Source organism: Idiotropiscis lumnitzeri, chromosome 2 (assembly GCF_059441095.1).
Source record: "Idiotropiscis lumnitzeri isolate Australia: NSW breed Sydney's pygmy pipehorse chromosome 2, RoL_Ilum_1.0, whole genome shotgun sequence".
Lineage (NCBI taxonomy): Eukaryota > Metazoa > Chordata > Actinopteri > Syngnathiformes > Syngnathidae > Idiotropiscis > Idiotropiscis lumnitzeri.
In genome coordinates, this window is record NC_142392.1 from 15820869 (window position 1) to 15848699 (window position 27831).

The 27831-nt window shown below is 41.6% G+C and overlaps 1 protein-coding gene and 1 long non-coding RNA gene across 4 annotated transcripts; one reads left to right on the forward strand and one right to left on the reverse strand.

Annotated features, from left to right (window-relative positions):
- Positions 1–27291, forward strand: gas2l3 (growth arrest-specific 2 like 3). 3 transcript variants are annotated; one of them, XM_088288749.1, is made up of 9 exons: positions 1–105; positions 13255–13310; positions 19951–20137; positions 20574–20692; positions 20886–21027; positions 22156–22219; positions 22296–22437; positions 23525–23632; positions 25894–27291. In XM_088288749.1, exons 2-9 carry the CDS (start codon positions 13287–13289, stop codon positions 27145–27147), a joined length of 2040 nt encoding a protein of 679 aa, XP_088144875.1. In that variant the 5' UTR covers positions 1–105; positions 13255–13286; the 3' UTR covers positions 27148–27291. The 3 variants fall into 3 exon arrangements, with proteins under 3 accessions (XP_088144875.1, XP_088144873.1, XP_088144876.1); XM_088288747.1 differs by lacking the exon at positions 1–105 and adding an exon at positions 11092–11430; XM_088288750.1 differs by lacking the exons at positions 1–105; positions 13255–13310 and adding an exon at positions 17453–17821.
- LOC148341788 (uncharacterized) lies at positions 4098–5915 on the reverse strand. Its single transcript, XR_015842192.1, has 4 exons — positions 5768–5915; positions 4980–5127; positions 4617–4696; positions 4098–4482 (listed from the first exon to the last, which is right to left on the reverse strand). It is a non-coding gene; the product is annotated as an uncharacterized LOC148341788 (long non-coding RNA).
- Positions 27292–27831: the final 540 nt, after the last annotated feature.

Here is a 27831-nt window from a genome sequence, read left to right on the forward strand (position 1 = left end):
AATGATTCGCTTGCTAAGGTCCAAGTTTTCCTCAAGGCAAAGCCACCCGATTTGATGCGAATCGACAGAATTCTCAGAAAATCTCCTAACGCTACAGTACGACTGGTAAGTCCGAAATGTTGTTTTTTTTTTTTTTTTACGCCAAACGTTTTGAAAGTTGAAGTTTCTTCTCTAAACCGAGACTTTCTCCACTGAAAATGCCTCGCGGAGAATGTGGCCACGCCGTTTTCCATGTGTTTTATCTGCTATACATTATTTTGCCGTGTAAAAAAAAAAGCTCTTTAAATTTCCCTACTTTGGTTGGTGTGGCAACCAAATTTACAGTACCGATCCTGTTTTTTTTTTTTACTTTTAGAATACTTGTGTTGTTAAACTACAGTTTGAATGTGACACACGCACACGCACACAGACACGTTTTGAACCTTGATTTGCAGGTGGTAATAAATAGTTAAGAGGATCAAGTGTAGTTAATTTAACGTGGGATGCTGCACTTGCTGATAAGATCATGTGTATGTTTGCGATGGGGCAGACTAAAAGTATTAGTAACAGATACTAATGCTGCTAAATTTGGACCGAACGACTTCTCGTGGAACTATTTGGTCATATTGATGTGAATAGTTGGAAATGCACTCACCAGTATACGCCCTTTGCAGTTTGCCTTGGTCACATGTGACTATGTGACTTTTCCTCAGCAATTTATTTTAATTTCAGTTTGACACAATGCAATGACACGTTTCCTCCATTTATTCCGCCGAAGCTGGTCAATTCAACAGGTTAAAGTGCAACTTTTGGCATATGGAGCAGATATTTGTGGTATTAAACACCGGTAGGCCTGTCAAACAAGCTGGCAGGCCAAGAAGGCACTGAAGTTGCCAGACTGCTTTGCAACAAGTGTCATAATTATTACAACTGCATGATGAGTTTCATTGCATGAGCTGTGTATTTGCCACTGCATCATTAATAATAGTCACTTTTTTTGATATTTTTTTTATAATTCATAGTGTGAAAGTAGCCTTCATCATTCTTGCCTGCCTTTATCGCCACCATCCGCTTGATCTTTGGCATTGCGCCTCGGATTTTGGGCCAACCAAAGATCTTGAGAGACGCACCGACTACAGATGAGACAAAAGCAAGCTTAATGAGGGGAAAGTCCACGTGGTGGCACATATGGAGTGCGACACAATGGAGATGATAATGAAATCGCAGATTACCCCTCATTCATTATGTGCATGTTGGGGGTTGTTGTTCTGTCTGTGTGGTTCCATTTTTAAAGCTAAACAAGAGATGTGGGTGCAACTAGAGTAGTTATATGGGGTTGGTCATGCTGTTCGACTGAGCTGTTTGGAGTCGTTATCTAATAGTCATGTGCGTTCATTTATGTAAGGTTAAGTGAGGTCATCGCTGATTTGATGCTTTGCTTTCGCCACCCGAAATGAAAATAAGTTTTTTTTTTTTCATGTTTGCGCATGTCCCAAACCTCTTCTATTTTGCTCACATATACATCCTTTTGGAGTCTGTTGGTTTTTCAACTTCAGCCCAAATTGCGATCATAATCCCCGTTTCGACTACTGATTAACGTCGTGTGTCTGTCTAACTTCCTGTTACCGTTTTCATCATCGTCCTATTTTTTTGTGTCTATTCGTCTTCTCATTAACAGAATGATTCATCCATGAATTTTTCCAAACTATTTGGGCTTGGAATCGGAATGACCGATCGATTGATTATTAGTCGATATTAATTAAATAAAAAATATATTAAACGCGTGAAATATGCATAAACGCGTGTTTAATTAATGTTTTATTTTCTAAATGATTTTGCATGATTAAAAACTAAGTTCATTAAAAAAATAGTTTTAGCGATAGGTTTCCTCTTGTTCTTCTCTAGCTGCGAATGAATCAACAGCGCCTCTGCTGGTTGCAGCCAGTCATTACACACCATTTGGACTCAAGCGCTTTGAAACGTGATTAATCAATTTCACTCAATTGAAACAATTAATCAATACTTGTGCCCGTCTCTCAATTTGATATTATACCTTCTTGTTACATTTTTCTCTTTAACACATTATTGATAATCCGCTTGACGTCAATGTGTCATTTCACAATAGCAAAGTGAGTTAGAGTCTCAAAATGTCATTCACCATTTGGTTGGCTGATTAAGGTCAAAGATGCCCTGGTTGAAATTCTACCCTTCTTCCCACCATGGGTATTTTGTCACAAAGAGAAAAGGTGGCTAATGAGGCTTCGCATGCTCACCCTTGGCCCTTTTCTGGCTCTTTGCCTGGTCTGACCTTCTCTGAAGAGGGGCCATAGAGGCTTACCCACACTGGGCTGGAATAAATGCGGCATGCCCACGGATTTTGCAAGTCCCGGAATATATAGGTTTAGAATGGCATGTCACTTGATTTTCGTATCTTGGATACGTCTATGCATTTTCGAGCCCCGTGAACTGTTACCTTGGAGTCCAATAATGAGCTCAAACAGTACATTACTGTACATTTTACCTTGGTGACATAAATGACTCCCACTGTACTCGTATTTCTATCACTGTAGCAACCTCATGATCATCCATTAGGGCCGTTTAGATTGTCTTGTGAGGTCGACTTGATCAAATTGATTTACCGAGAGTCTGCGGAGCAACTGAAGCGATGACGTAATGGCCATTAGTTGGCCTTTTGTGTGTTTGGGAAGAAGGTCATCAGTAACGGCTCAGACTGGGCGCCCTTGCCAGACAGGCTTGCTCGAAGTTTGAAGGATGGCGCTCTTATCAATGTGTTGACTGACTCAACCAAGTGACATTTAAAAAGCATTCCAGAACAGTTAGGACAAATATTAAGGTAGGACTTGCTTGTTACCTGAATCTTTTTTTTTTTTTTTTTATTTAAATTTTATTTTTAATGTAATTAAATAGTATTTTTAATTTATTTTTATTTTATTATTTTTATTTAATCATATTTATTTTTATTAAATTTTCTTTTATTTTTATTTAATTTTGTTTTAATTTCATTAATTAATTTATTCCAAAATACATACGTTCCATCATTTAACCGATTTCAGGGCTTAAGGCACAGTCGCACTAATTTCTAGTTGCTCTGGTGTGAGCAGCCTTTGTAAGGGTGCGACAGGAAATATTAGCGACCAAATGTTTAATATTTCTCTAAAGTGCTTTTTTTGTGAACGGAGCCTGAGTTAGTTATTTTTAATTTACCTAAGATATTTTATTAATTGTTCTACATTTTAATGCCAATATTCAATATTCTTAAGAATAAAGATGCATTTGTATTTGTAAGAGACTCTCTCCAAATTGGACCAGTACCAGGCCGCGGCCCGTTGGTTGGGGACCACTCTGACAGCCCATCTTAAATTGAGTATATTTAATTTGGCTTAATATTTTCCAGTCAATATTGCAGAGAAAGACAAGGGGAAACAATTTTGGTAAGAAAAAAAAAATGTCAACCTACAAAACTGCTTTATGAATACAATGCAGTGGTGCATTTGGGGTTCACCGAACTTTCGTGCTGGCGCATCAAAGAAAAAAAAGTTGCTCGTACCAGTACAACCAGTTCAAATAATTGTTCAAGAGCCCTGCAACTTTTTTTTTTATTTATTTATTTTTTTTTGAAGCAGTTCATTGTGTTTGAACTTATACACTCCAAAAAAATCATTTGTTGGGTTAACGTAATAAAATTATGGAAAGAATTTCCACCAAAATAAAATGTTTTCATTTTGCAAAATAGAATTATGTCGAACCAACTAATCAAGTATTGATGTCGGTACTTATTTTCTATGATTGATTCCAACTTAATTTGTTCAGGTTGTGTTAACCTATAAAGAAAGTTTTTTTTTTTCCCTTTGGTCAGGTTAACTTCTGTAATAAGAATATCGGTATGTTTTAAATGGTAAAATAACACGGTTTGTTTAATGCTGATTTCACGAAACAAGTCAACAAAAATACTTTCAGGCATAACTTACTGTTTATACAAATGCAATCTAAAATACTAATAAAAAAATAAGACATTGTTGATGAATGTATACGTTGAGCACTTTTTACATGTCAACATAGTTGTTGGTGTGAAGTTCATAAAAGACCACAAAACTGACTGGATTTTCAATAGTCCTGTAATCCACAGAAAAGGCAAACAATAAAACACCTCTCGACTCCATTAAAATGAGTGCTTTTTTTGTGTGCTAAATATCAGTTTACATCAAATATACATTTACATTTTCAATGAATAAAACTTCTGCAATCAACAAAAATGACCCAAAAATTCACCCATTTTAGAACATTTTAGTCTGAAGTCCTTTTGATCATTTTAACTGAACATTTCTCCAAAAAAAAGGTTCTCAGTGATCCAAAAAAATTACTACTACTATGTAAAACTTTATGTGCATATTGAGCCTGCATATATCCACTGGCTCGGCACCCTCTTTTCGAATGACATAAATTCCAAACACCGTCTCCTTCATTTCTTTCAACATCTGCATCCTGTAAGAAAAAAACATTCATGATCTATGAATCCCCTAAATGATATATGAACAAGACCACTGTGACAGATTTTCATTGACATTTCAAAATCCAGCACTATATTTCCCGTGTAAGATAAAAATGTAGTTCCATACCATGTATTCTTTTTCTCGTCATTGAGGTACACACACTGGGCTTTGAGGGCGCACTTTCTTCTGACATCAGTGACGTTGGTCTGAGCAGTGCCAGTCAGTTTGCCACAACAAATGCACCCAAAAAAACCCATTTTAAATCATAAGTGAAGCTATCGCAACACATGCGTAAATATTGATAAGTCACTTCACTGTCTCAAACTTTTTTACTTTCTAAATCCATTTCTAAATTATCGAATTGCGTAAATCTGTAACTTTCATTACATTTTTCATTTATCAAATATTTTGTCCTTGAAGTTGTCTTAAAATGTTCTTTTTTTTTCCCCAAAGATGTCGAGGTTTGACAGGCTATTTCCATTACCATACCTGGGATATGGGAACCATCATGCTCTTAATCTTTCTTCCTTGAGCGCCACCTTTTTTTGCCAAGCATCCTTATCAAGTCTTGCGAGCAACCATCCAGTCCAGTCCAGACCAAACTAACTGCTGTGATCCTCGTGAATTCCGCGGTTACCTTAGCACAAAAGCAAGTTCAACCATTAATAAACATTTTAAATCTCATTTAAATTGTAATCTTTCACCAAATCAAATCTTGAAACACCAGTTATTCTACCAACATGCTCATCTGTAGCACATTTTACATTCGGCCTGAAGGTTTAATGTAAATGATCATAATCCAAACATGAACACTGAGCTATACTTTTGGCAGGCTAGTTAACAAAGAAGTGAATTATTTCCCACTCGGTCAAATAATATTAAATATGTCTATAAACTACTACTTGCCTATCATGCACTCGTGCTGAGTTGTTAAGACAAAAATGATCAACTCCTTTTGTGCACTTAAACTGTACATGACCACGTTAGCTTCAGTCGTTTTTAACCTAACATGTAATTCGCAAGTTATTTTTACAGGCATGTCAACAACAAATTGTTGTTAAATTATTAATGTACCTTTAGTAACAATAAAATTACTTCCACCGGTCTATTTTACGCGCCATGTTTGACAGGTGACGTCTTGTGTTGTTGCCTTTTAGCTAAACTTTAGGCAACAACACACTATGCTAAAATAGTGGACATAAATCTGAAATAATTTTTCCAAAATAAAAATAAACACCACAGAGAGGGAAAAAAAAAAAAGGTGAAAATGAACTTACTGATTTCGATGTTTCTTCCCATAGGATGGTTTAATTCTTGATTGATGCAAGCGGATTCAATTGACGTGAGTGACACGTCAGCACTTTCTGTCGTCGGTCTTCTTCACACAATGGCGCGAATTCTTATCTGATGAAAAGGGTCTCTTGCTCGTTACTGCCACATTGTGCACTGGAGAGGTATTGCATATGTGAGTCCTATCTAAACCCATTAGGTTGCGTTGACAGAAAGCAATCATGGCAGTTTTAAGGATTTTTGCCTGTTATGTTGAAACTACATGATTAGAAAATGTTTAACCGCTAAACATGAATAAATGAAATAGAATCTACATGTGACACTTTTGTTGTTATAACAGACAGCCACGTTGCTTTTTTTGAGTGTAGGTTCCATTTGAACTGAGCCAGGATGGCCGAGTGGTCTAAGGCGCCGCGTTCAGGACCCAGTCTCCCCAGGAGGCCTGGTTTCGAATCTCGAATTTCCCCATTGTGGGACTAATAAAGGCAATATTATTATTATTATTATTATTATTTAAATCAAAGCTGACCAAAGATGATTTTGTGTAAATACGCTTACACCACAAAACTGACGCCACCTCCTTCAACCGACCCGGAATCAGTTGTGGTTGTACTTTGGTACGTCTTCTGAACCAACCAAAACAATGGACGCTGATCCCGACTCAGCACGGATGCTCTTAAAAATCCTGAAGCGGACCCCGATGGCGTGTTTGTGAGCCGTGGATTAGCGTCAACAAATCAAAATGGGATTGGCAAGGTGACCCCCACTCCTTCGAGCCTTTAAGATGAGATTTACCTCCACTGTTTCACCTCTAAGGGAAAAGTCCTCCGACAAGGACAAAAGAACGGAGGCCAAGAAATGTGTGATCCTTCCTAAAGAGTTTACCTTGGAAACGGTTTATGCACGTCTGTGAATTTCTTTGACTGCACCTTGTCCATATTTACTTTTTCATCCTCCTCCGGGCCCCATCTGTATTGAGAAGGAAAGCTTGGTTGTAAATGAAACACTCCTGACGGGATAATTAAGTCCAGACACAAAGGGCTCAGCAGGAAGGACTTTAATAGAGGGGGAGTTGGAATTCTCTCGGGGAAAGTCGTGTCCGTCAGAACCTCTTTGGACCGCAGGGGGAGGGGGGGCGCAGAAAGCTCATTTAGTTCTGGTTCTGGCCACCTCCAACCTTTTCAAATGTTACCCATCCTTATAGTTTGATAACGTTATCTAGCTGAGGCTTTTTTATTTTTATTTATTTATTTTTTTTTAACACCACAAACCTTAATTGGGTTGCAAAATATGACGGCAAAAACACACAGTGGGAAGGTCGTAGTGTGCTCGGAGCTGAATGGGTCACGCAAACCTGCCTTTTTGGATTTGTTTAAAAGTGACTCATAATTATATAAGGTTTGGGGAAAAATGCTGTTAGTTTAACATTTGTTCAGAGTTAAATGATGGAATATGACATTTTCCCGAGAGTGTCCGAAATATACCCCCCCCCCAAAAAAAAATGCTCAAAGTTGTCTCAAAACTGCACGTGGGCCAACTCTTAGTTATTTGTTACTCATGTTTGTTGCCCCCCCCCCACTAACCCCCCTCCCGGCATTCCCGGTGCAGAGTAGTGTAAAATCAAAAGGACACTCGTCCGGAATGTTCTACTTTTAACTCCTTACATAATGTGTTCTGGTTTTTGTATTAATTTAGTCGCACGGGCGCATCCCGGCTGCGTGCGCGCGCCACGTGCTGAGTGTGTGTTCTGATGACGCAGCGTCGTGGAGGTGGATGCGTTCTGCTGTCTGGAATAGCGTTGATCCTCTTAACTGATTAGTGACTGCGACTAGAGAAGGGGAGGCGACCTGCGTGGGAGGCGTACGGACAGATGTCTAACCAACCCCTTCTCACACACATTCACAACATCCTTGTTTATTTCAGGCTCTAAGGACTCTCTAATGAGCTCCTTTTCTTTTCGCCGAGTCTATCAAACTGAGCATTTAGACACAGAAAAAATCAATGCAAAGTGAAATAGGGAGCAAATCAAATCAAGTGGTTTGACAAACAACCAAATAATTAATTGTAGAACTCAAATTGTTAGATTAGCAAAAGGGCCACACCTTGGAGCTTCGCCGGGATATTTTCGGTTCACTTTCAGTCTTGATGAACAAAAGAAACGCGGATCAAGCGCATGCGTGAAGTTGTTTGCACAATGGACGCCTGGTTAACCCTTGGCCAGCTAATTGCTAACCTGTGCCAATAATTGCGCTTTCCTTTTTACTTTGACTTTTGCTCCGTTTACCGCTATAAAAAGCACTTTACAAATAAAGTCGTATTGTTGTATAATAATGTCAAATATTTTGTATCCGATTAATCGGTAGTTGAGTGATCCCCATTGTGGCCTTTGGACCGGTACCGGGATACAGGGCCGCAGAGATCAAGAAAAAGTAAACAAAATCCGTGCAGTATCTCTCTCTTTCTGTCTCTCTGTCTCTCTCTCTTTGTCTTTCTCTTTGTCTTTCTCTTTCTTTTTTTTTCTCTTTCTCTCTCTCTCTCTCTTTTTTTTGTTCTCTCTCTCTCTCTCTTTTTTGTTCTCTCTCTCTCTTTTTTTTGTTCTCTTTCTCTCTCTCTCTCTTTTTTTTGTTCTCTTTCTCTCTCTCTCTCTTTTTTTGTTCTCTTTCTCTCTCTCTCTCTCTCTCTTTTTTTTGTTCTCTTTCTCTCTCTCTCTCTCTCTTTTTTTGTTCTCTTTCTCTCTCTCTCTCTCTCTCTCTCTTTTTTTGTTCTCTTTCTCTCTCTCTCTCTCTCTCTTTTTTTTGTTCTCTTTCTCTCTCTCTCTCTCCCTCTCTCTCTTTTTTTCTCTCTCTCTCTCTCTCTCTTTTTTCTCTCTCTCTCTCTCTCTTTTTTTTCTCTCTCTCTCTCTCTCTTTTTTTCTCTCTTTCTCTCTCTCTCTCTCTTTTTTTCTCTCTCTCTCTCTCTCTTTTTTCTCTCTTTCTCTCTCTCTCTCTCTTTTTTTCTCTCTTTCTCTCTCTCTCTCTCTTTTTTTTCTCTCTCTCTCTCTCTCTTTTTTTCTCTCTTTCTCTCTCTCTCTCTCTTTTTTTTCTCTCTTTCTCTCTCTCTCTCTCTTTTTTTTCTCTCTTTCTCTCTCTCTCTCTCTTTTTTTTCTCTCTCTCTCTCTCTCTCTTTTTTTTCTCTCTCTCTCTCTCTCTCTTTTTTTTTGTTCTCTCTCTCTCTCTCTCTCTCTTTTTTTGTTCTCTTTCTCTCTCTCTCTCTCTCTCTCTCTTTTTTTTGTTCTCTTTCTCTCTCTCTTTTTTTTTCTCTCTCTCTCTTTTTTTCTCTCTCTCTCTTTTTTTCTCTCTTTTTCCCCTCTTTCTCTCTCTATATATATGTATGTATGTATGTATGTATGTATGTATGTGTATAGTATAGTATGCAGTGATGTTGAATTCTACTGAAGCCTCTTTGCTCCTGTAGTGGTCAATACATCCAAATAACCAGTTTAGAGGTCAAATCCTCAACAAAATCATAGCATATAAAGTTCACTTTGCTATACCCAAAATCTATTTTCCACCAACAAATAACCCATCTGGAAAGTGCATCTGACTGTTTAAAACGGTGCAGAGTTCTTTGAGCCAGGACTCTCAAATATCAGTCTTTCTCAAGGGGATTTGACCTGAAACAAAGCCGTCATTTCCATTATAACAAGAAGTGCAGGTTGGTCAACCGAAATCCGATATTTGTATCCTGGTTTTCTGTGCGTCATTTACTCCGTTAATCCCTTGCAGAACAGCGACGTAATGTGTTTTATTTATCCAATTTCGTATTATTTTCCATCACATTATTTATTCTCATCTAATTTATATATTTGATAAAATTATCCATATGGATATTTGAATATGGATTCTTGTTAAGGGGAGAAAAATCTTGTTTGTTTAAAGAGGCAAGGAAGTGTTGGATGATCTTGTTAACTAATGAGGGAAGAGGGCCACTATTGTTTGATATTTTTTCCTCCTAGCAACCATCATAGAATTTGCGTGGAAGGTTTGAGTTGACCCTCGTCTTTTCCAAAGGGCCGCGCCCAAGTTCACTGCTCCCACAACACAAGTTTTGTCTTCGTGACATCTGTGCGTGCAGCAAATCACGCACGCCCAGCTCTGTTGCGGATCCAGTTGAAAACAGCTGGAGTGGCGAGCAACACTTGTCATGTTGTTTTGAGGGCCTCTCACCAAATGCCTGCATGTTAATAACAAGTGGATTGTTCCTTCGCTCTCAAATCCTAAAGGTCAACGTTCATGCCCTCTTTGGCTGCACAATGCTTGAATCGTGTTGAAAGTCTGTTCTGTCTTCTGTGTGAACTTTATTGACCCTACGACAATTTTTTTTCCACAATCCCTCACAAATTGAGCGTTAACACAAGAACAGTGTTACATTAAAGGCGTAGTCAACCTTCAAAAAATCTTTACAAGAATGTTCTATGCAAGCCGTCCTAGTTGAAACGTGGCATTATTATTAATAATGTGTTTGTGAAATATGAGTTCAGCAACAAAATCCACCCCTTTTCAGCCATCTCAGGGGCGGCCATTTTGTTGCTTCTGTTGACTGAAAATGACATCAAAGTTGCTAAGGCTTCAGCTAACAATCAATTATGTCTCCGCTTCGGAAAACCTGTGAGCCGTGATTGGTGGTTACCCGAGCCCTGGGCAACTGTGATGTCATCAGTTGACAGAAAGCCGCCCGCTGACATAGCTAAAAACAGATGGCATTTGCTGCTTAACTCATATTCCGCAAGCGCAATATACATCAGAACGCCTCGTGAAGGCACACGGAACATATCATTGCAAGAAATATTTTTTTGGGTTGACTTCCCCTTTAATCACATTTTTGACAGTTTTTTTTTCCAAACTCCAATCTTTTGTTAAAAGGCCAGACCCGTATGGATTTTTTTTTTTTTGTAGCCCGCTTGCTATATTTGGCAGAATATTATATTATATTACAATTAATCGAGTGATTACTGATTAAAAAAATCTTCAATGAATTAAACTTTTTTTTTTTTTCTGAAATTATACAATACTCATCGTCTATTTTATTCCTATAGTTGCGGACAGGATTTAAACTGTTGTCAGGTCAGTTGGGACTTAAATTTTAAAAAGTTAGGTAAACTCTTGCTTTCGCCAGAAATTGGTGACTGGAATTAGGGGGAGGGCTCGTAAAGGATGTAGAGGTAGCCCCCACCGTCCCCCCCCCCCCCCCCCCCCCTGCTTCCACTCTCATTCCATCCTATGACAGCCCGCTTGGGGAGTTCCTGCGTTGAGATGGGAAGGTGTAGTAGTGTGTGTTGCACGGGGGGCGGGAATGCAAAGGAAACAATGGAAGCTTTGTGAGGTTCCCGCCGTGACAGGATTGTGGCGGGGGAGTTGAAGGGGTAGTCCTGCTTTAGCCAAGAATCGCCACTTCATTAGTCAGGGCCCTCCTTTTGCACCTCCTCCTGCTCCTCTCCATCCATAACTCCCCCCCCTCCCTGCCTGTCATCCCTCGGCTCTCCCTCGCCGCTTACTCGTGTGTCGCCACTCTGGCCGGACAGCGCGGCACAAACGCATCTTCGCTGAGAGGGGAAAGGAGTCGCGCAGCTCGGTTCCGTCACATGGCCCTTTGACATTTGTTTTCCAGTGAGGTGAGTGAGCTTGAGATTTTTTTTGCTTACCGCATCTCTGGGCTGCTGTGGGATGACCGGATGCGGCGCCGCGAGGGAGGCGTGTGAGGAACTAGTGAGCTTTTGGAGATGTTTCTGTATGGCGGCATTGTCAGCGTTGTTTGATTGTAGGTTAGACGAGGTGATATTTGGAGTGGAGGGATGCTGACGTGTGAGGTGGAGGAGGGAGGGAGGGCACGACTGTTGCCTCAGCTGTGTTGACCAAATTATCAATGTTATTAGGATCTTCATGCTGTGATTGCTTTCCACCCCCATTCCCATCCACCCCCCCCCCCCCCTTTTGACAAACACGCTCTCACACATGCAAACACCCGCAGGGACATTTGAGTTGAGGGTAATCCTTCACATCCTGTGTGGGAAAGGGCAAAAGAGGAGCACTCGGGCTGACCGCGTCACTTCCTGGTGGGAGTCACTTTCAGTCAGTAGAAATTAAGTGCCGCTTAAAGACCCCTTATAATGGCTTTGGTTCATTTCTGTCAGCAATTAATAAGCGCAGATGCACTTGCTAAATGTGGTGTGCAAAAGCTGTGTGGCATGCCTGTCATCTGCAATCAGAAGACCCCCCCCCCAAGGCATCAAAATGGCCTGAGTGACTGATGGAATTTCTCCTTGAGCCAATTTCTAGTTTTGCAAAGTGACAAAAAGATATTTGTTGAAGAAGCAACTCAAGGCTAGTCGTAAATCGAGCCCAGGAAGCCATGGTGGCCAACTACAGTGGACCTTTTGTTAACTCATTTAATCCCATCCATTTTCTTTTGAGAAAACCCCTCAATCCCAGCGTCTTTCTGGATTTTGACTGATTTTGCCAGGCCAACAGCATATTGTGTTCTAATGCTATAAAAACACAGCACTATGACGCAAAAAAGGATAAGACGTATAAATACGTCTTTGGGAGGCAGGGATAACGTTTTAGAAAAGGTGTATGCTGTTTAACCTTTAGGCTGTTTTTATTTTGAATTAATTTTGCCAATCAGAAATTGGAATTCAGATGCACCGAGTTTCTGCAATCATGTATTTGTAGTTACAGTTGTAACTTTTGTACAACGTAAGTAGACATAATGCTAGGAATGAGTGAGTATAGACACCGGGTATCGGGCTAATACGACCTTTTGTTTTAAGGTATCGGGTGCTCGTGGAGGCTGCCGATACTGAAAGGCAAAAAAAAAAAAATAAATAAAATTCCAAAGGTGTGGGCAAACTACGGCCCGGGGGCCCCATGCGGCCCGTTAAACGTTTGAATCCGGCTCGCCAAACTTGAAAAAAATTAAATGAATAAACCTTGTTAATTTTCTATTTTCTAAATACTGTGTTTTTTTTTTCCAGACATATATATTATTGTAATGTTTTTCTTCACTTTCATTTAAAATTAAATACATTTTTTTTTTTTTTTTTGTTTTCTACGATGAGGTGAGGTGACCAAAACACTCCATCCATCTGCTCCTGGTCCGGCCCCTCTGTCAAATTTTAGAACCCATTGTAGCCCGCCAATCAAAAACTTTGCCCACCCGTGACTGAGAGTGAGGATTCGTGTGTGCGGCGGATATAGCGGAAACATCGCCTCATCCAACAGTGACGTCACCATGATTAGAATTTTTATGATTATAACGTGAAGCCCAATTAATCGGCAAAGGCGGTCTATGGCTTTGACAGCTCTGATGTCTAATAAAAATCAATGATGTGACGTTTTGTTTATTTTTTTTAAAAATTTAATTCATATGTTGCTTGCATGTGATTAAATCTCTCTCTCTCGCTCTCTCTTTTTTTTTTCATGGCATATTTCCGCAGAATGAAGAAGTGAATCATCTGCAATCGCAGTCATGGCTGTCCAGACTGGCATCCAGGTAAGTTTATGAATGAATTAATGTTATTTATTTTTAAGTATTTCTGCTTCTTTTGAGCACCACCCAGCTTGGCCAAGTTTTTGTTTTGATTACGTTAGCTGCACACTATGTGTTATTTTGATTGCAGTTAAAAAAAACAACAAAAAAAAAAAAACGCAGACATCTGTCTCTCACCCAGCAACTGATGCAAGCCCACCTGTGTCACAGCACGCAGTCTTGTTCTCGTTATGCGTGTCTGGCGTTCCACTCTCGGGACCCCGAAGAGTGTCTTTTACATTTTTTTTTTTTTTGGGAGGGGTGGCTGGAATGTAATTTTTTTTTTTTTTCCTTTCCCTTCCCCTCCCAGCAACTAAAGTCAACCACGTGACGATCCGAAACAACAAAAGTCTCAAATTACATTTTTGAATTCCTCTTCGTGGTATGCAACATGTGCATCCCTGTGTTTTGGATTGGGACAGATTAAACACCCAGAGTGAGAAATTATGATTTGGCAACATAGAATCTGTAAAATTGTCTTTTTTTTTTTTTTTTTTTTTTGTGGTTTTCACAGCATTAACTAAAATAATAATACATTTATTTATTCGCTGTTATCCAAGAGGCCCTGTGGCGATATGGATTTCTAATCGACTGTCATGACTCAGCCACTGAGGTTCTGGTTGCGTCATGCACGTTGCACAGCGAGTGCGTTCAGTAAACCGTTCGCTCACGTTGAAAAAGGATTCGCTCGCGGGAGCACGGGTAGCATATGTGCATGTCTCCGAACGCGTCATTAAAATCGAGCATCTGCGAGGTGAGTTGATTTTTCACGTGAGTCCGCTGGCTGAGTTATGTAATAGAAAGGACCAAAGAATAGTTTAAAGCGCTCGACAATAGATTGATGAGGGTTTTAAATCGAAGGGACATCTCAAAGGTCTCCAGGGAATTTATGATGTAATGTGTGAAGAAGCGTGAAGGAACCTGGAAAAACAAGATTGCTTAAATAAACTCCTGTCGGTATTTGTCTGATACATTTTGGCTGTTTTCTGTTTTTCAGGGAAAAAAAAATAAAATAAAAAAAAACTTTAAAAAAAAAAAAATAAAAATAATATAATATATATATATATTATTATATATATATATTATTTTTTTTAAAGTTTTTTTAAATTTTTTTTTTTTTTTTGAAAGATGATAACCGCAAAAAAAAATCTTAGAAAATCAGTTTTCAAGCCTTTGACATGGCTCAAATTGTTGCAGTTGAAGAATTCGTTCTATTTGTCTGTATTACATGCCTCATAACAAAATCTTCCCAACACGTGGGGGTGGGGGGGGGGGGACTGGCGCGTGTCCAAGGAATGTCGATCCCAAAATTTTCTTTACAAGAATGCTGTCCCACTAGTCGAAACATGACTTTTTGATTAATATTGTGTTTGGATGAGTTAAGCAGTAAAATCCACCCGTTTTTAGCCATCTCAGTAGGCGGCCATTTTGTCTTTTCTGTCTACCGAAGATGACATCACAATTGCTCAGCGCTCAGATAACAACCAATCATGCCTCAGCTTCAGAAAACGGGTCAGCCGTGATTGATTTGAAAATGTCATTTTAAGTCGACAGAAGTGACAAAATGGCCGCCCCCTGACATGGGTAAAAACGGGTGGATTTGGTGTCATGATCCACGAACACAATATAAATCAGAAAGCCATGTTCAGAGTGATGGCACAGAGAACATTGAATTGCTGGTAATAATTTTTGGGGTTGACTTCCCCTTTAAGATAGTTGGCTATAATTCTGCAACACCTCTCAAAAGTAACACCATACCTCCAATGAAGCATGAGAGTGGCAACACAATTCTTGGTTTTGTTCTTCAGAGGGAACTGAAGCCTTCGACAAAATGGAAAGAATTATGAACTGTTCGAATTGGCAAGTCATTATTAACAAAAATCTTTTTGCGAGGAAAAAGTCAGGAAAGGCCTACTAACACAGCTGAAGTTGATTGTCTTATGCAAAAGCAATTGATGGCAACTTCCACTGTCAAAGTTTAAAAAAAATCGTACCGGTTCTAGGTGACTTCAATTGTGAAAAATTATTTATCTTGATCTTTTTTTTTTTGTTGTTGTTGTACCACAAAAGCATTGTCACATGACTGCGACAGTGCTGATCAAATACTTGGTTACTGATATCGGATTTTCTAGGGTCTAAATGTTGCCTTTACCTTTGACCTTATTACAATTCCACGAGACTTGTGGCCCCTCGATATAAGTGGCTCAAGTTAAGAGCATCGGCTAAACTCGATAAGGGTAAAATGTAATGCACAGGCACACGCTGATTTAATTCTCCGCTGTAAGGTTGCATTTAGTCGCCGGATTACCAGCCGACATTCCTCCGGGCCCGATGGGGGGAAAAAAGGCGCTTTAAGAAAATGGTCAACTGGCTAATCTGAGAACAGTAATCTGCTTGCAGTGGAGATTTGTGTTGACGAATTAAATCAGTACATTGGCTGACATGCACTTTATTTTTATTTTTTTTTGGGTGTGTTTATTTTTGTTGTAAATGTTACATGATACTGCCTTGGTTTCTAATTAGCCGGCTGTCAGGGAACACATATGTCGCGGCAAACTTGCAGCACGCCGCCCCACCCAGCTGAGTTTTGTTATGTAACGTGCGTTTGTCCAGCTGGGTCGATTCAGCTCTTTTGATACAAGGTCACGTTTTCACTTACAACATCAGGTGTGTGTGTGAGTGTGTTTGTGCATCGTTATCTACATGTGCTGCACTTGGGTGCAAAGGTCATTTCGGAGGCGTTCACTCCAGCTGTGAGCCGAACTCTCTGGTCACATGTTGCCTCCAGGGACTTTTTTTTAAATTTTATTTTATTTTTTTATTTATTTATTCACCTAATAAAAGTAGACAACAGATTCATTAGATTAAATTAGTCAAGTTGCCCGCAGTGGAATGAATTTGACTAATTGTATAAATAACTTTGGATTTACTTCATGGTAAAATCCATGGGAAAACTTTTGCTTTAAAATTTGGAAAAACAACCTTCAGGATAATAATTTAATTAAAGGGGAAGTCAACCCAAAAATGTTCCGAACAAAAATATGTTCCATGCAAGCCCACTAGTCTAAACACGCCATTCTGATGAATATTGCGTATGCGGAATATGAGTTAAGCAGCAGAATCCGCCCGTTTTTAGCTATCTTGGGGCGGCCATTTTGTCACTTCTATCGACTGAAAATGACATCACAGTTGCTCAAGGCTCAGATAACGACCAATCATGACTAAGCTTCAGAAAACAGGTGAGCCGTGGTTGGTCGTTACCTGTGCACTAGGCAATTGTGATGTCATTTTCAGTCGACAGAAGTGACAAAATGGCCGCCCCCTGAAATAGCAAAAAATGGGCGCATTTGACTGTTTAACTCATATTCTGCTAAGACAATATTAATCAGTGTCGTATTTTGACTATTGAAAGCAAATAGAACATTTTATTGCAAAGAATTTATTTGGGTTGACTACCCCTTTAAATTGTGACACGTCTGATTTAAATTGGATTTAATGTTTACCTCCACTAATTATTTTTGGGAATGCAGTATTGAGTTTTATAATTTGTATTATTTAATTTATAGTATCTGACATTTAATCTCTTTAGCTGTAATTGTTTTGTGTCGTTAATCTGAATTAATTCTATTGTGTTTTTCCTGTTTTTATAAAATAAAAATTTTAGATAAACAAACTGTCATCTAAACAGCGTTGCATGGCAAAAGTGCATTTGTTTAATGATTCATTTAAAAAAAAAAGTAAAAAAATTCAGAATTCATCCCGGAACACAAGGATCATTATTTTATCCTGGAGTTGCGATATTTCTAACAAAACTGCCTTAACAAGACTGAGTGGTGACATTAATATTGAACATCCAATACAATTTGTTATCGTGAGGCTGAGGAATGAGGCCAAAAGTATGCCGCTTGCTGACCATTTCTTCAAAATACAGTCTGCAGCCAGAACTGACTCTCTGTTCCTTCGCCCACGAGGTTTCCTGTTTGTCGGCACAACGAACTAAAATATTTCAAGGCCCGGACAAGACTCTACCTTGTTCTCAGCACAATAACTCACCACAGAGGAAGGAAGGGCCTAATAGCGCTGTGTGACATGTAATGGACATCGAGATTATAGCCTCAAGCACGGAGGGGTGGGGTCGTCTTGCAATAAATTGCGTAACATCTGTCCGGATGAGTCATCTTAATGGACATCTGCTTGCGATTTCTCGATCGCACTCCTGCTGCTGGAGCTTGTAAACAAAGAAGGAATGTATTGAAGGGCAGGGTTTTTGTATTTGGAGAGTGGAAGCAGGCAAGGCTTGCGACGGAGGAGATGGATATGAGAGGACGTGAGCGTGAGGAGCCGGGATCAGTGGCTCGCCGCGGGCGCTACGAGCACTTCGCTTGACGCCCATTTAGGCAGTCAAGTGCAAAGCGCGCCCCGCTCTTTCTTGAGTTTCCTCTTGGAGATACGGGCCACCCGCCTCCCCGCCACAGGTGAAATCAAATCTATGATATTGCGATATTTGCTTCATTTCATTGACCATAGTGCTGCTCCTTCCTGGCCAACTGAGGGCCGTGTAATTCATACATAGAAAAAAAACACAAAGTCAATTTCGCAATTGAGACTTGAACCTGCGAACCAGATACTTCCCTTATTTTAAAGTATCGTGTTGTCGTGGAGGATACCGATAGCAGCCACCTATACTAAAAGGGGAAGTAAACCCCCAAATATTTGAACAAGTATTTGTTCTAGGCATGCCATCTATGCTAAAATAAATTCAGAATACAGGTGAGCCGTGATTCGTCGTTAAGTGAGCCCTGAGACACCGTGATGTCGTTTTCCTTTGGAGAAAGTGACAAAATGGCGCCCCCCTGACTTGTCAAAGTGCATAGAACATTTTATCAAAAGCAATTTTTGGGAGGGTTGACTCCCCCTTTAAGACAAAACAAACAAATGGAATATGACATTAAATCCTCCATGACAGTAGTTGCATCCGAAAAAAATGTCTTTCTTGGCAATTTTCTGTCATTGTGTTGAATAAAATTTTATTCACTATATTAAAAGTCGTCCAGGTATGGGTAGCCTTTATCTCAGAGTACTGGATTGGTCTGGAAAAAAAAAAAGTGGTATCCAACTTCCCTTGCGATATTAGTCATTTTTCGCAAAGGATAAAGAATATATGCCTGTGAGCATTGTTATATTTTCAGTCTTGTTCCTCTGTTTGTGGTTTGCTTAACTCGTTTACAACCAGCCGAGGGGGAAAAAAAAATCTGACGTCTTTAAGCCGTCAATGCTATTTATTAGCTTGTTTGTGTTATTCATTGTTTGTTAGCATTAAGCTAACGGGACTTTATTAAGGCCAAGCTATGTGCTCGCTTTAAACAAATTGAGTCAAATTCTCTCATATTTTATTTAACAGTAAACTAGGACTGACAAAAAAAACCCCAGCTTGAAGCCTGTTTGTTGAAGACTTTTAAACAAACTGCTGCTTGTTGTGAGTTGAGCAGTGTGGCGGCAGTGAACTCAAATTCAAAGCTTCATTTCATCCAACGCACGCGGCTGTCTTAATGCTAACACCATCACCATAGCCGGGCTGAAGAAAATGAGCACAGATGTTATGCGCATTATAAACCTTCAAACATGGAGCAGCAATGCATACAAATGGTACATTACCGAACTCGCGTGCGTATATATTCAGCTGTGTGGGATTGACTATTACTGTAGTTTCGTTATAGACATTTTCTGACATTTCTCATTTTATTTTTAAATATGCTACATTTCTTCCAGTGGACTTTAATGTTGCGGAAAATGTTGTAGCAGAACGTTACTGAAATGACAAAACTCTAAAATTGGACTTGTAGTACTGTGTGTGTGTGTGTGTGTATATATACTGTAATATATATTCCAGTAAAAACGGTCAACTGTAAAAACCCATTAAAAAAATAAAATTAAAAAAAAAATAAAATAAAAAATTTGATCAGGATTCCTCGATCTAGCGGGTTAAAGCTGTTGGTAATTATGTATGACAAGGCCACGTGCCAGGGGTCAGGTGTTAAGAGGTGGTGGGCGCCCGCCGCGCGACATCTCCCCATAAAACGGGGTCATCAAAAGTCCCACCCACTGGAGGGGAATTGGAGCAGTTCAAATCATAAAACACTGTCGAGTCACTGCTGGGTTGTGGGAAAAACCGAAACCACCAAATAAAGGATTTTCCTCTTTTCATCCCTATCGGGATAAAACTGTCTTTTGTAAAACTGCTTATACAGTAGTCTGACTACCAAATAGCAACCTGATCTGTGGCGGTAGAAACAATACAATAAAACCCTTCAACGCCCCACTAGTATTTGGCGCGTCTTCAGTGGGAAATGGAACAATTGACTTTCAGTCTGTCAGATGACTCCAGTAGCAGTAGTCTGATCGACCTTGATGGAAACAGAACACCTTATTGTAAGGCGAGGCAGGTTTATTTGTGTAGCACTATTCATACGCAAGACAAATCCGTAGTGCTTTTCACAGGCAAGAAACAAGAGAAGATGACACTCAAGATAAAATCGTTCGCTTTAAAAGTGACTCATTAATGCAATTTTTTTGTTCTTCTAACTGACACTCTCGTTCCCGGCAGGTATGGTTTGGTGAGAAGTTCGACGCCCCTGTGCTGAGCCCACGGAGTCCCCGCAGCCCGTTGGCGCAGCGGCACGGCCCTGGCCTCGCCGACGTCTTCCAGTACGACCAGTGGCTGGCGGTGCGGCATGAAGCCACCCTGGTGCCCATGCAGGAGGATCTCGCCATCTGGCTCACTGGCATGCTGGGTACGTATACGGTCGAGTACGTATACGGTCGAGTACGTATACGGTCGAGTACGGGTACGTATACGGTCGAGTACGGGTACGTGTACGCTCGAGTACGGGTACGTGTACGCTCGAGTACGTGTACGCTCGAGTACGGGTACGTGTATGGTCGAGTACGGGTACGGTCGAGTACGGGTACGGGTACGTATACAGCGCGGTATACATGATTTATCGGCAACGTGACTGGAATAACCCATATTATCGTGTTTCTTTTAAAACTTGACCAAGAGCCTTAACTCATTTAGTCCCATTGACGGCGTTTTGGTTTTTTTTCCCTGTGGTTAAGGTTCAAGTCAGTTTTGTTGAGTTTGGTTCCAAAAAAAATGAAAAAAGTAGTAGTCGTGAAGCATTTTAATGCTTTTTAATGTTTTTTCTTCTTTTCTTCAATATATAACAGAAGCGGAGGTGCGGGCCGAGTTCTTCATGGAGGAGCTTAACAACGGCGTGAAGCTCTGCCAGCTTATCGGCGTCCTGCAGGCTAAGATCGCCCAGAGTTGCCCCTCTGCACTCGGCAAGGTGAGTCAGCGGCGAAAATAGCGCTGAACAAAAACAGCTCCTCAACTAAAAGCCTTGATGCCCGTTTACAACCATGAGATGCAACGTGAGCCCTGATCCAAGTTAATAATTCGCACTTGGTTAAAAATGCTGATCATCTGGCAGCAAGCGGCCTAAACTCAGTCGTTAATTTTTTTTTTTTTTAATCCCACAGCTCTTTCCCACAAGGAAGGTTGCTTGTAAGCGTGACGCATCACCAGGTTCCTTCTTCGCCCGCGACAACACCGCCAACTTCCTGTCCTGGTGTCGGCACATCGGCGTGGAAGAGACGTACCTCTTCGAGTCCGAGGGGCTCGGTAGGTTGCGGCTCGTCTCTCGCAACTTTTAACGTCTCTCCTGAACTCGTTGATTCTACAGCCAACGCGTTGGATTTATTATGAAAAAGATTTTCCTTCTGTTATAGAACTGGACTTTGGCTTTGCCAACTCAGAACAAAGAGCCTTATTCACCAACGAATTTAGTTTTCAAATCCTATTTATGCCCCCCTTTTGTTTTAATAATATTGTCGCCTGTTTATTTATTTAAATTTTTTTTTTTTAAGCAAGGAACAAAGTCGCAAACGCTCAAGCATTATACGCTGTCAATAATAGATTAATTTCCTTAATTTTACAATTCATTACTATCTGACTCAAACGATAAATATGTCTTTATAATACCGTGAAGCGTCTGCAAACCTGCCTATAAATGCCACAAGATGGCGACGAAGCTCTGGAAAATGCGAGGACCGTAAGGCACCAATAACGTACATGAAGGGCTCTTTTTAGGAATAATTACCAAAAAAAAAAAAAAAAAAAAAACGCGTGCATTTGCACAAACGGTGTTCAGTCAGTTTTTTTTTAAAGAAATTTTTTTTATACCTTCCAGTCTCATGTAATTTAGTTGGCAACTTAGTGTTGTTTTTGCTAATTAAAAGTAATCTTAAATTTTTCCAAGAATGCATTTAAAAATTGTTAAAGGATGCCTAATGCCGCAAAAGCTCCAGTCGAAGTGATTAGCAGAACATGTTCTTTTAATCCTCGCGTCTTAATGATGTAATAGGATCTGTCCAACAGCGCAATCCACCCCGAGTACTTTTATTTATTTATTTTAAATGCCAACGACGTCATTACTCGTGATAGGTCCCCTAAAACAAATCACACGAGCAACGCAAGCGAGGCTGCGAGCTGTTTTATTAATATCCGTGTATTTCAGCTCCCTGCTCCAAATGTGTGTTCCCTTCTGCATGATTCACCCGGCATCCCCCCCTTCGGGGAATCATTAACTTCCATGTCACGTTTTCAAGCCTTGCACCTCTGTCGTCCCGCTCTGTCCGCCGGATGTTGTCTAAACAAGAGCTGAGGGGACAGCTGCTGCCTCACATTATTCACTCGCAAAGTTGGGATGTTCACTTTTGTGTCTTTTTTTTTTTTGTGTGTGTTGTACAGTGCTACACAAGGAGCCCAGGCAGGTCTGCCTCTGTCTGCTGCAAATTGGTCGCATCGTGTCCAAGTACGGCTTCGGAGAATTTGAATAACAAATTGCGAGAAACATCCACAGTAATAGTGTGCTTGCAAACACTTGTCAGGTACGGCGTGGAGCCCCCTGTGCTGGTGAAACTGGAGAAGGAGATCGAGCTGGAGGAGACGCTGCTCCTGACCGAGGAGCCTCCTGCAGCCGTCCAAACTTTCAGTGTGTGCTGCCAGCATGGTGGTCTCTACCAGTCAGGGGTGAGTCCTCAACATCAAAGAGAAATTAGTGAGGCAAGACATAAAGTGCAAAAATAAACTATATTTTTGAAATGACGTGAAATGCCGTCAATGGGATCCTAACAATAAGCAGCCGTCAACTGTTTTATTTTATTTTTTAATTTGTTTTTATTAGAATGGGTCGCAAAACTCTGATTCAATCATTACAGTGGGATGGTTTTAAACCAAATTAAATAAATCAAATATTGGCTCGTGTATCAAAAATACTTGACACTTGTGAACATGGCGGGTCTCTGGAAATCCGACTGTTGAATGCAATTAAATCTACTATAAAGAGTGTCACAAAAGAGAGAAAATCTTATTTAAATTAAGAACGTAGTGACGTAATGTTCATATGCACACACTAACAAATACTACTACTACGACTAATACTACTAAATAAAATGATAATAGTTTGCTGCAAAATGTAAAAAAAAAAATTATTTATACATAGCTTATATGATTATTGAAAGAGTACAGTTTTTGGTATTTGATAGATTAAAAACAGAAACTTTTGTTGTCATTGTCTGTCTGTTACGCACGTGATCGCTTAATCCATTTGGAATATCCACGTGCCCCCACCTCTGCGATGTCAAGCAGCTGCGTCACTTTGGCGGCACGCGTGCGCCCCACTTGCGCCAAGATGGTGGCCGGCCGGCTCTGCTGCTTCACTGTCCCGCCGCGGGGGTGCCTGACGCATCGTAGCTGACCATGTGACGCTTCCACGGGCGTTCTGTGACTCGCTACGGCACGTGGCGTTTGAAGAAACGCACGGAAATTGACTCTTTTTTTTTTTTTTTTGTGGCGTCAGATGGATTTAGTTTCCTGTCTTGATTTATGACAAACACAACCATAGTCTAAGAATAGCTACACTTAATGAAGTGGAATCAATTCAAAAACCTAATTAGCTCCAAATGTGCAGCTGGGAGACGATGTTCTGATATCCGCATGCATTATCGTGCTCGAGTTGCCTTAAAGCCATCCGCTGTTTTCTTTGAACTATTATTTTAATTGTAGTGAATTCCATAAAAGCAACCCCTCCTCACAGTACCCCATTGTCCCTTTTCAGGAGCATGGCGTGGACGACCCGCCTTGCTGCAACTGCTCCAACAGGGTGTCCATTGAGTACCTGTCAGAGGGTCGCTACCGGCTTGGGGACAAGACCATCTTTATTCGGGTGAGAGCCCTCCACACACAGACGCAATACAGAATGCCGCTAATCGGCTATTCCACATCGGTAATCCAAACTCTCAAAGGGGGGCAGTGTGTATTGAGAAGGATCCCGTTGTTCCCGTCAGGTTATTTGATATTCCCTGCGTGAATAATTACCCGAAACCCGAAAGAACTCGTTTTCTGCATTCAGAGCCATTGCTTTTTCAAAAATTTTTTTTTTAATACAAAGTTATAATTTGGGTATACAAAAATACATAACACTTTATCTCCACAAACAGAGGAACATTAACATTTTTTTTTTTTCCCCAAGGTCGCTGCATAATTCTGGAAATGATAAACTTGCAACAAGCATTTGCACACCACATAACACTCAAGGGCAAATGAGAGAGCTGACCATGTTTAAAAAAAAAAAAAAAAAAAAAAGTTTCCAATCATGATCTGGCAGTCGTCTTTAAAGTCGTTGTCTGGTAAAACAGCAGAAAATAACTTAACATTCCCGCACACGCATGTTCAACATGAGAACCAAAGCACACGCACGCGCGTTGAACTCGTTCCAAGTCAACTCCGATTTTTTAAAAACGAGCTTTTTGGGGCGGACCTGGAGTGTCGCCGAACACCGGCGTGTAAGTGATGTCAACTTTTGGGCAATAGCGCTTGGTGTGGGCTCGGTCCCCGGTGGCACCGCACAGAGGACACACGTACTGGCGCAGATACGGACACAGAACCTCGCCCGTGGGACTCATCAGCCAGTGCGAAAAATACACCGATGGAATCTCCCCGTTGCGTCTGCAAAAATTGCACCTCATGTTCTCATCGGCGGGAGATGGCGGCTCGGGTGTCCGCTGCTGGTGCTGCTGCGGACGCGCCGTCGACCTCCAGCGATATTGCGGGGCGCTTGTCCGAACTTCCGAGCCATTTCTGATCGGCGGGCGAGCGGAAGCGGTCGAACGAGCCCACCGGGCGCCAAATCGTCCACTTGTATATCCATCACGAGTTGTGTCAGGCTCGCTTCGTTTCGGGGATGATGTTGCGAACAGAGAAGCCCAAGTCTTGGTGACTTCACGATCAAAGTGCGCAACTTTGGCGGCCACGTCGCCGCTAGGCAGGCTAGCGGTATTCCGATCCACGAATCCTCGGATTATATCCGACAGACCCATGTAGTCTTTCCAAGGATCGAAATATTTCACTTGCATTGGGGGTTGCCTCCACGGGAAGGTCCTGTTAGCGATTTTAGGCCGAACGGCTCTCGGGCCATCGCCTCCCTCGTAGTTTCGATTCTGCATATCGTACTTCGGCTTGTTGCGTTTGCGTCTATGCCAGACACGACATCCACCGATTTCTGCAAAGAAGGCACTCGTAATTAATACCTAGACAAATGGAAAATGTTCTTAGCGTCTCTTTATCGGATCACGTGGAGCCGTGCAGGGTTTGCGCTAGCCTTTTACCTCTTTAGCCGCTCACGTGCGGTTAGCCTGCAAAAAAAAAAAAAATAAATAAAAAATCTGCAACTGCGTGAACAGGTGTCCGGTTTAATCAGGAAAAAAAAAATGTCTGAACATGAACGCTGTGGTTCAAATTCAGGAAAATAAAAGGAAATCAATCCGAATGTATTGCACACATGTGTTTGAAAACAAATGAAATTGGAAGCGTTTTAAAAAGTGCAATAAAACTCATTATTACTGGATTGGGGGTGGAAAAAAAAAAACGTTTAAGACGTTGTAACGTGCAGTTTGAACATTTCAGTCCGCTCTACATTACCTACTATAGTTTTCTGAAATGGTGGTGACAAATTGATTCAAAACTAATTGAGATTTTTGATAGTTTTACATAAACCTATGCATTTTATTGATATTTTTAACAATTCCCATATTTGTGAAAACAACGACAGTTACTTGATGTAGCGTAAGCGCTGCAAATCTAATAAAATTCATGTCAATTAAATTATTTGCTGCGAGACCATCCTTTTCTTTAAATAATTAAACATAAAATCCTCTTGGTTAATTTCCAGAAAATTAAAATATTAAATAACCTCTTCCATTAAAATGCAATGCAAGTATAATATGTGGCGGAACAAATAAAATCTCTGCAAACGCCGCCAAAAACCAAATGGCCAATTGCCTTTTCTGATTTATTGTAATTTGAACGTTATCTTGATTTATTTATCTTTTTATTATTATTTATAGAACAAGAATCGTGCTAAACGAGTACACCTTGAAGGTATTCCTTGACGATGTGTTGACGAAGTCAATGTTTTGTCGTCCTCAGATGCTTCACGGCAAACACGTGATGGTGCGCGTCGGGGGCGGCTGGGACACGCTGCGCGGCTTTCTCACCAAGTATGACCCGCTGCGCGTGCTTCAGTTCACCACCCTGGAGCAGAAGATCCTGGCCTTCCAGAAGGGCCCGCCCGGCTTGGGAGGCCATCACGGTAACGCGGCGCCGCCTCCCGAGATGGACCCCCTGGCGGCCGTCGACGACCTCATCTCCTCCTCGTCTTCCACCTCGTCGTCGTCCTCGGCGTGTAAGACGTCGCCGCCCGCCGCGGGTCAGACGTGTCGTTCCTACGCGGCCTCGCCCGTGTGTACGCCCACTCTAGCCAGGAAAGGGGTTGGCGTGGCGCCAAAGAAGAACCTCCAGATAACGCCGCCTGCCCCCCGGAAGCCCACCCAGCTGCCCCTGCCTGTCGCCACGAAAGCCACCTCTTCCTCCTCCTCATCATCATCATCATCATCGTCTTCATCTTTGCCCAGCACACCAGTGGGCGTCTCCAAACAGTCCCCCAGTCCGGCGGCGGTCCAGCGCAAAGCTGCGTCGCCCCAATCAGACCCGTTCGCCGAGTCCAAACTGAGGCTTCGCCCCCCCGTTCGGGTCCCCGCCTCTCAGCCGAGGAGTCCGGTCTGCCCCGAGCCTTCTTCCAAATGCCCCAAACCCTCCAGCCCCACGGCTGCTCCCGTGCCCCGCCCTGCCATCGCCACGAAAGAAACCCGACCCCCGACGGGAGCCAGCCAGCGCTCCCGCCTCGCGCAGCGCCGGCCCGGCTCCCCCGCCTCGCGCCTCCGTCTAGAGACGGCGAGGAGGGCCCGAGTGGCGACGCGCGCTGCGGCGACACCCATTACGCAATCTCGCCCGGCCTCCCCAGCCGTGCCAAAACCTGCTTCCCTGATCCCCGTTAAAGACTCCACAGCCAAAACAAAGGGGCCAGCCCCGGCCAAGGATTCCGGTCCCCTCCAACGAGGGATTGTTACCCCTTGGCGTCACCCTGGGGGCAACGCTGCCCTCCCCCCCAGCACTAAAGCCAATCCGAAAGAAACCGCCACAACACAGAAGCCAGGACGGAAAGCCTCCGCTTCCACGAACGTCATCAAACCCGAGCTGACTCGCATCGTGGCGCCTCAGAAGACCAACCCGGATGTCAAAGTGAAGAGCGAGCCCGGCACCAGCAGGAAGATCCCTCAGTACAGAGGCAAGCGTGAAGACCCTTATTTCGAAATGAACTGTCGGAGAAGACAGAAGACGTGATGGGTGGGGGGGGGGTGCTCGGAGGAAAAAGAAAAAAAAAAATCAGCACTTGTTTTTTTTTTCTCCTTTTAAACTAATCCTTACTGAATCAGATCTGCTGCAAATTTGTTTCATAGTAGGGGTGTCCATTTTTTTCTTCCACGCCGCTTAAAAACAAACTTGGCCGCATATGGCCTCCGAGCCACAGATTGGACACCCCTGTTTTGGAGCGTATTTCATCCAAAAGGGTCGACGGTTTATATGTTTTGTCTTGGTGGTGAAATAATTGCCAGTTCCTCTCTAGACTACCTGCTTACCAGTTACTTCTAATGTTTACATTTTTACACATGCAGCAAGTCGCGACGTTCTGAGATACTTTTGTCCAAAGTGAGCTTCGCAAGGAGAAAAGGCAACCAAAGTTGTGTGTGTGTCGTCCTTTTTTTTTTTTTTTTTTTTTTTTTTTTAACGACACAACTGGAACTCGAATGATTTTATTTTTCTAGCGTGTGATGGATAACGATACCTTGGCGCCATCAAGATCAATTCCTCTGTCATGTGCCTTCATCACAAATCAGAGTGAATGGAATTAGAATGTAATAGATGAAGGGGGGGGGGGTGTAGTTTTTTTTTTTTTTTTTTATGAAATTTGCACAGTGTGTACAAACACTTTTTAAGGAGGAAAAGGTTACAGATAAACTACTGATC

Excerpts from the sequence above, each read along its gene's own strand:
- gas2l3 (XM_088288749.1), top strand. The coding sequence starts at position 13,287 with ATGGCTGTCCAGACTGGCATCCAG. Across the intron at positions 20,138-20,573 it reads CTGGCTCACTGGCATGCTGG|AAGCGGAGGTGCGGGCCGAG; the intron begins GTACGTATACGG and ends AATATATAACAG. Across the intron at positions 22,438-23,524 it reads GTGGTCTCTACCAGTCAGGG|GAGCATGGCGTGGACGACCC; the intron begins GTGAGTCCTCAA and ends GTCCCTTTTCAG.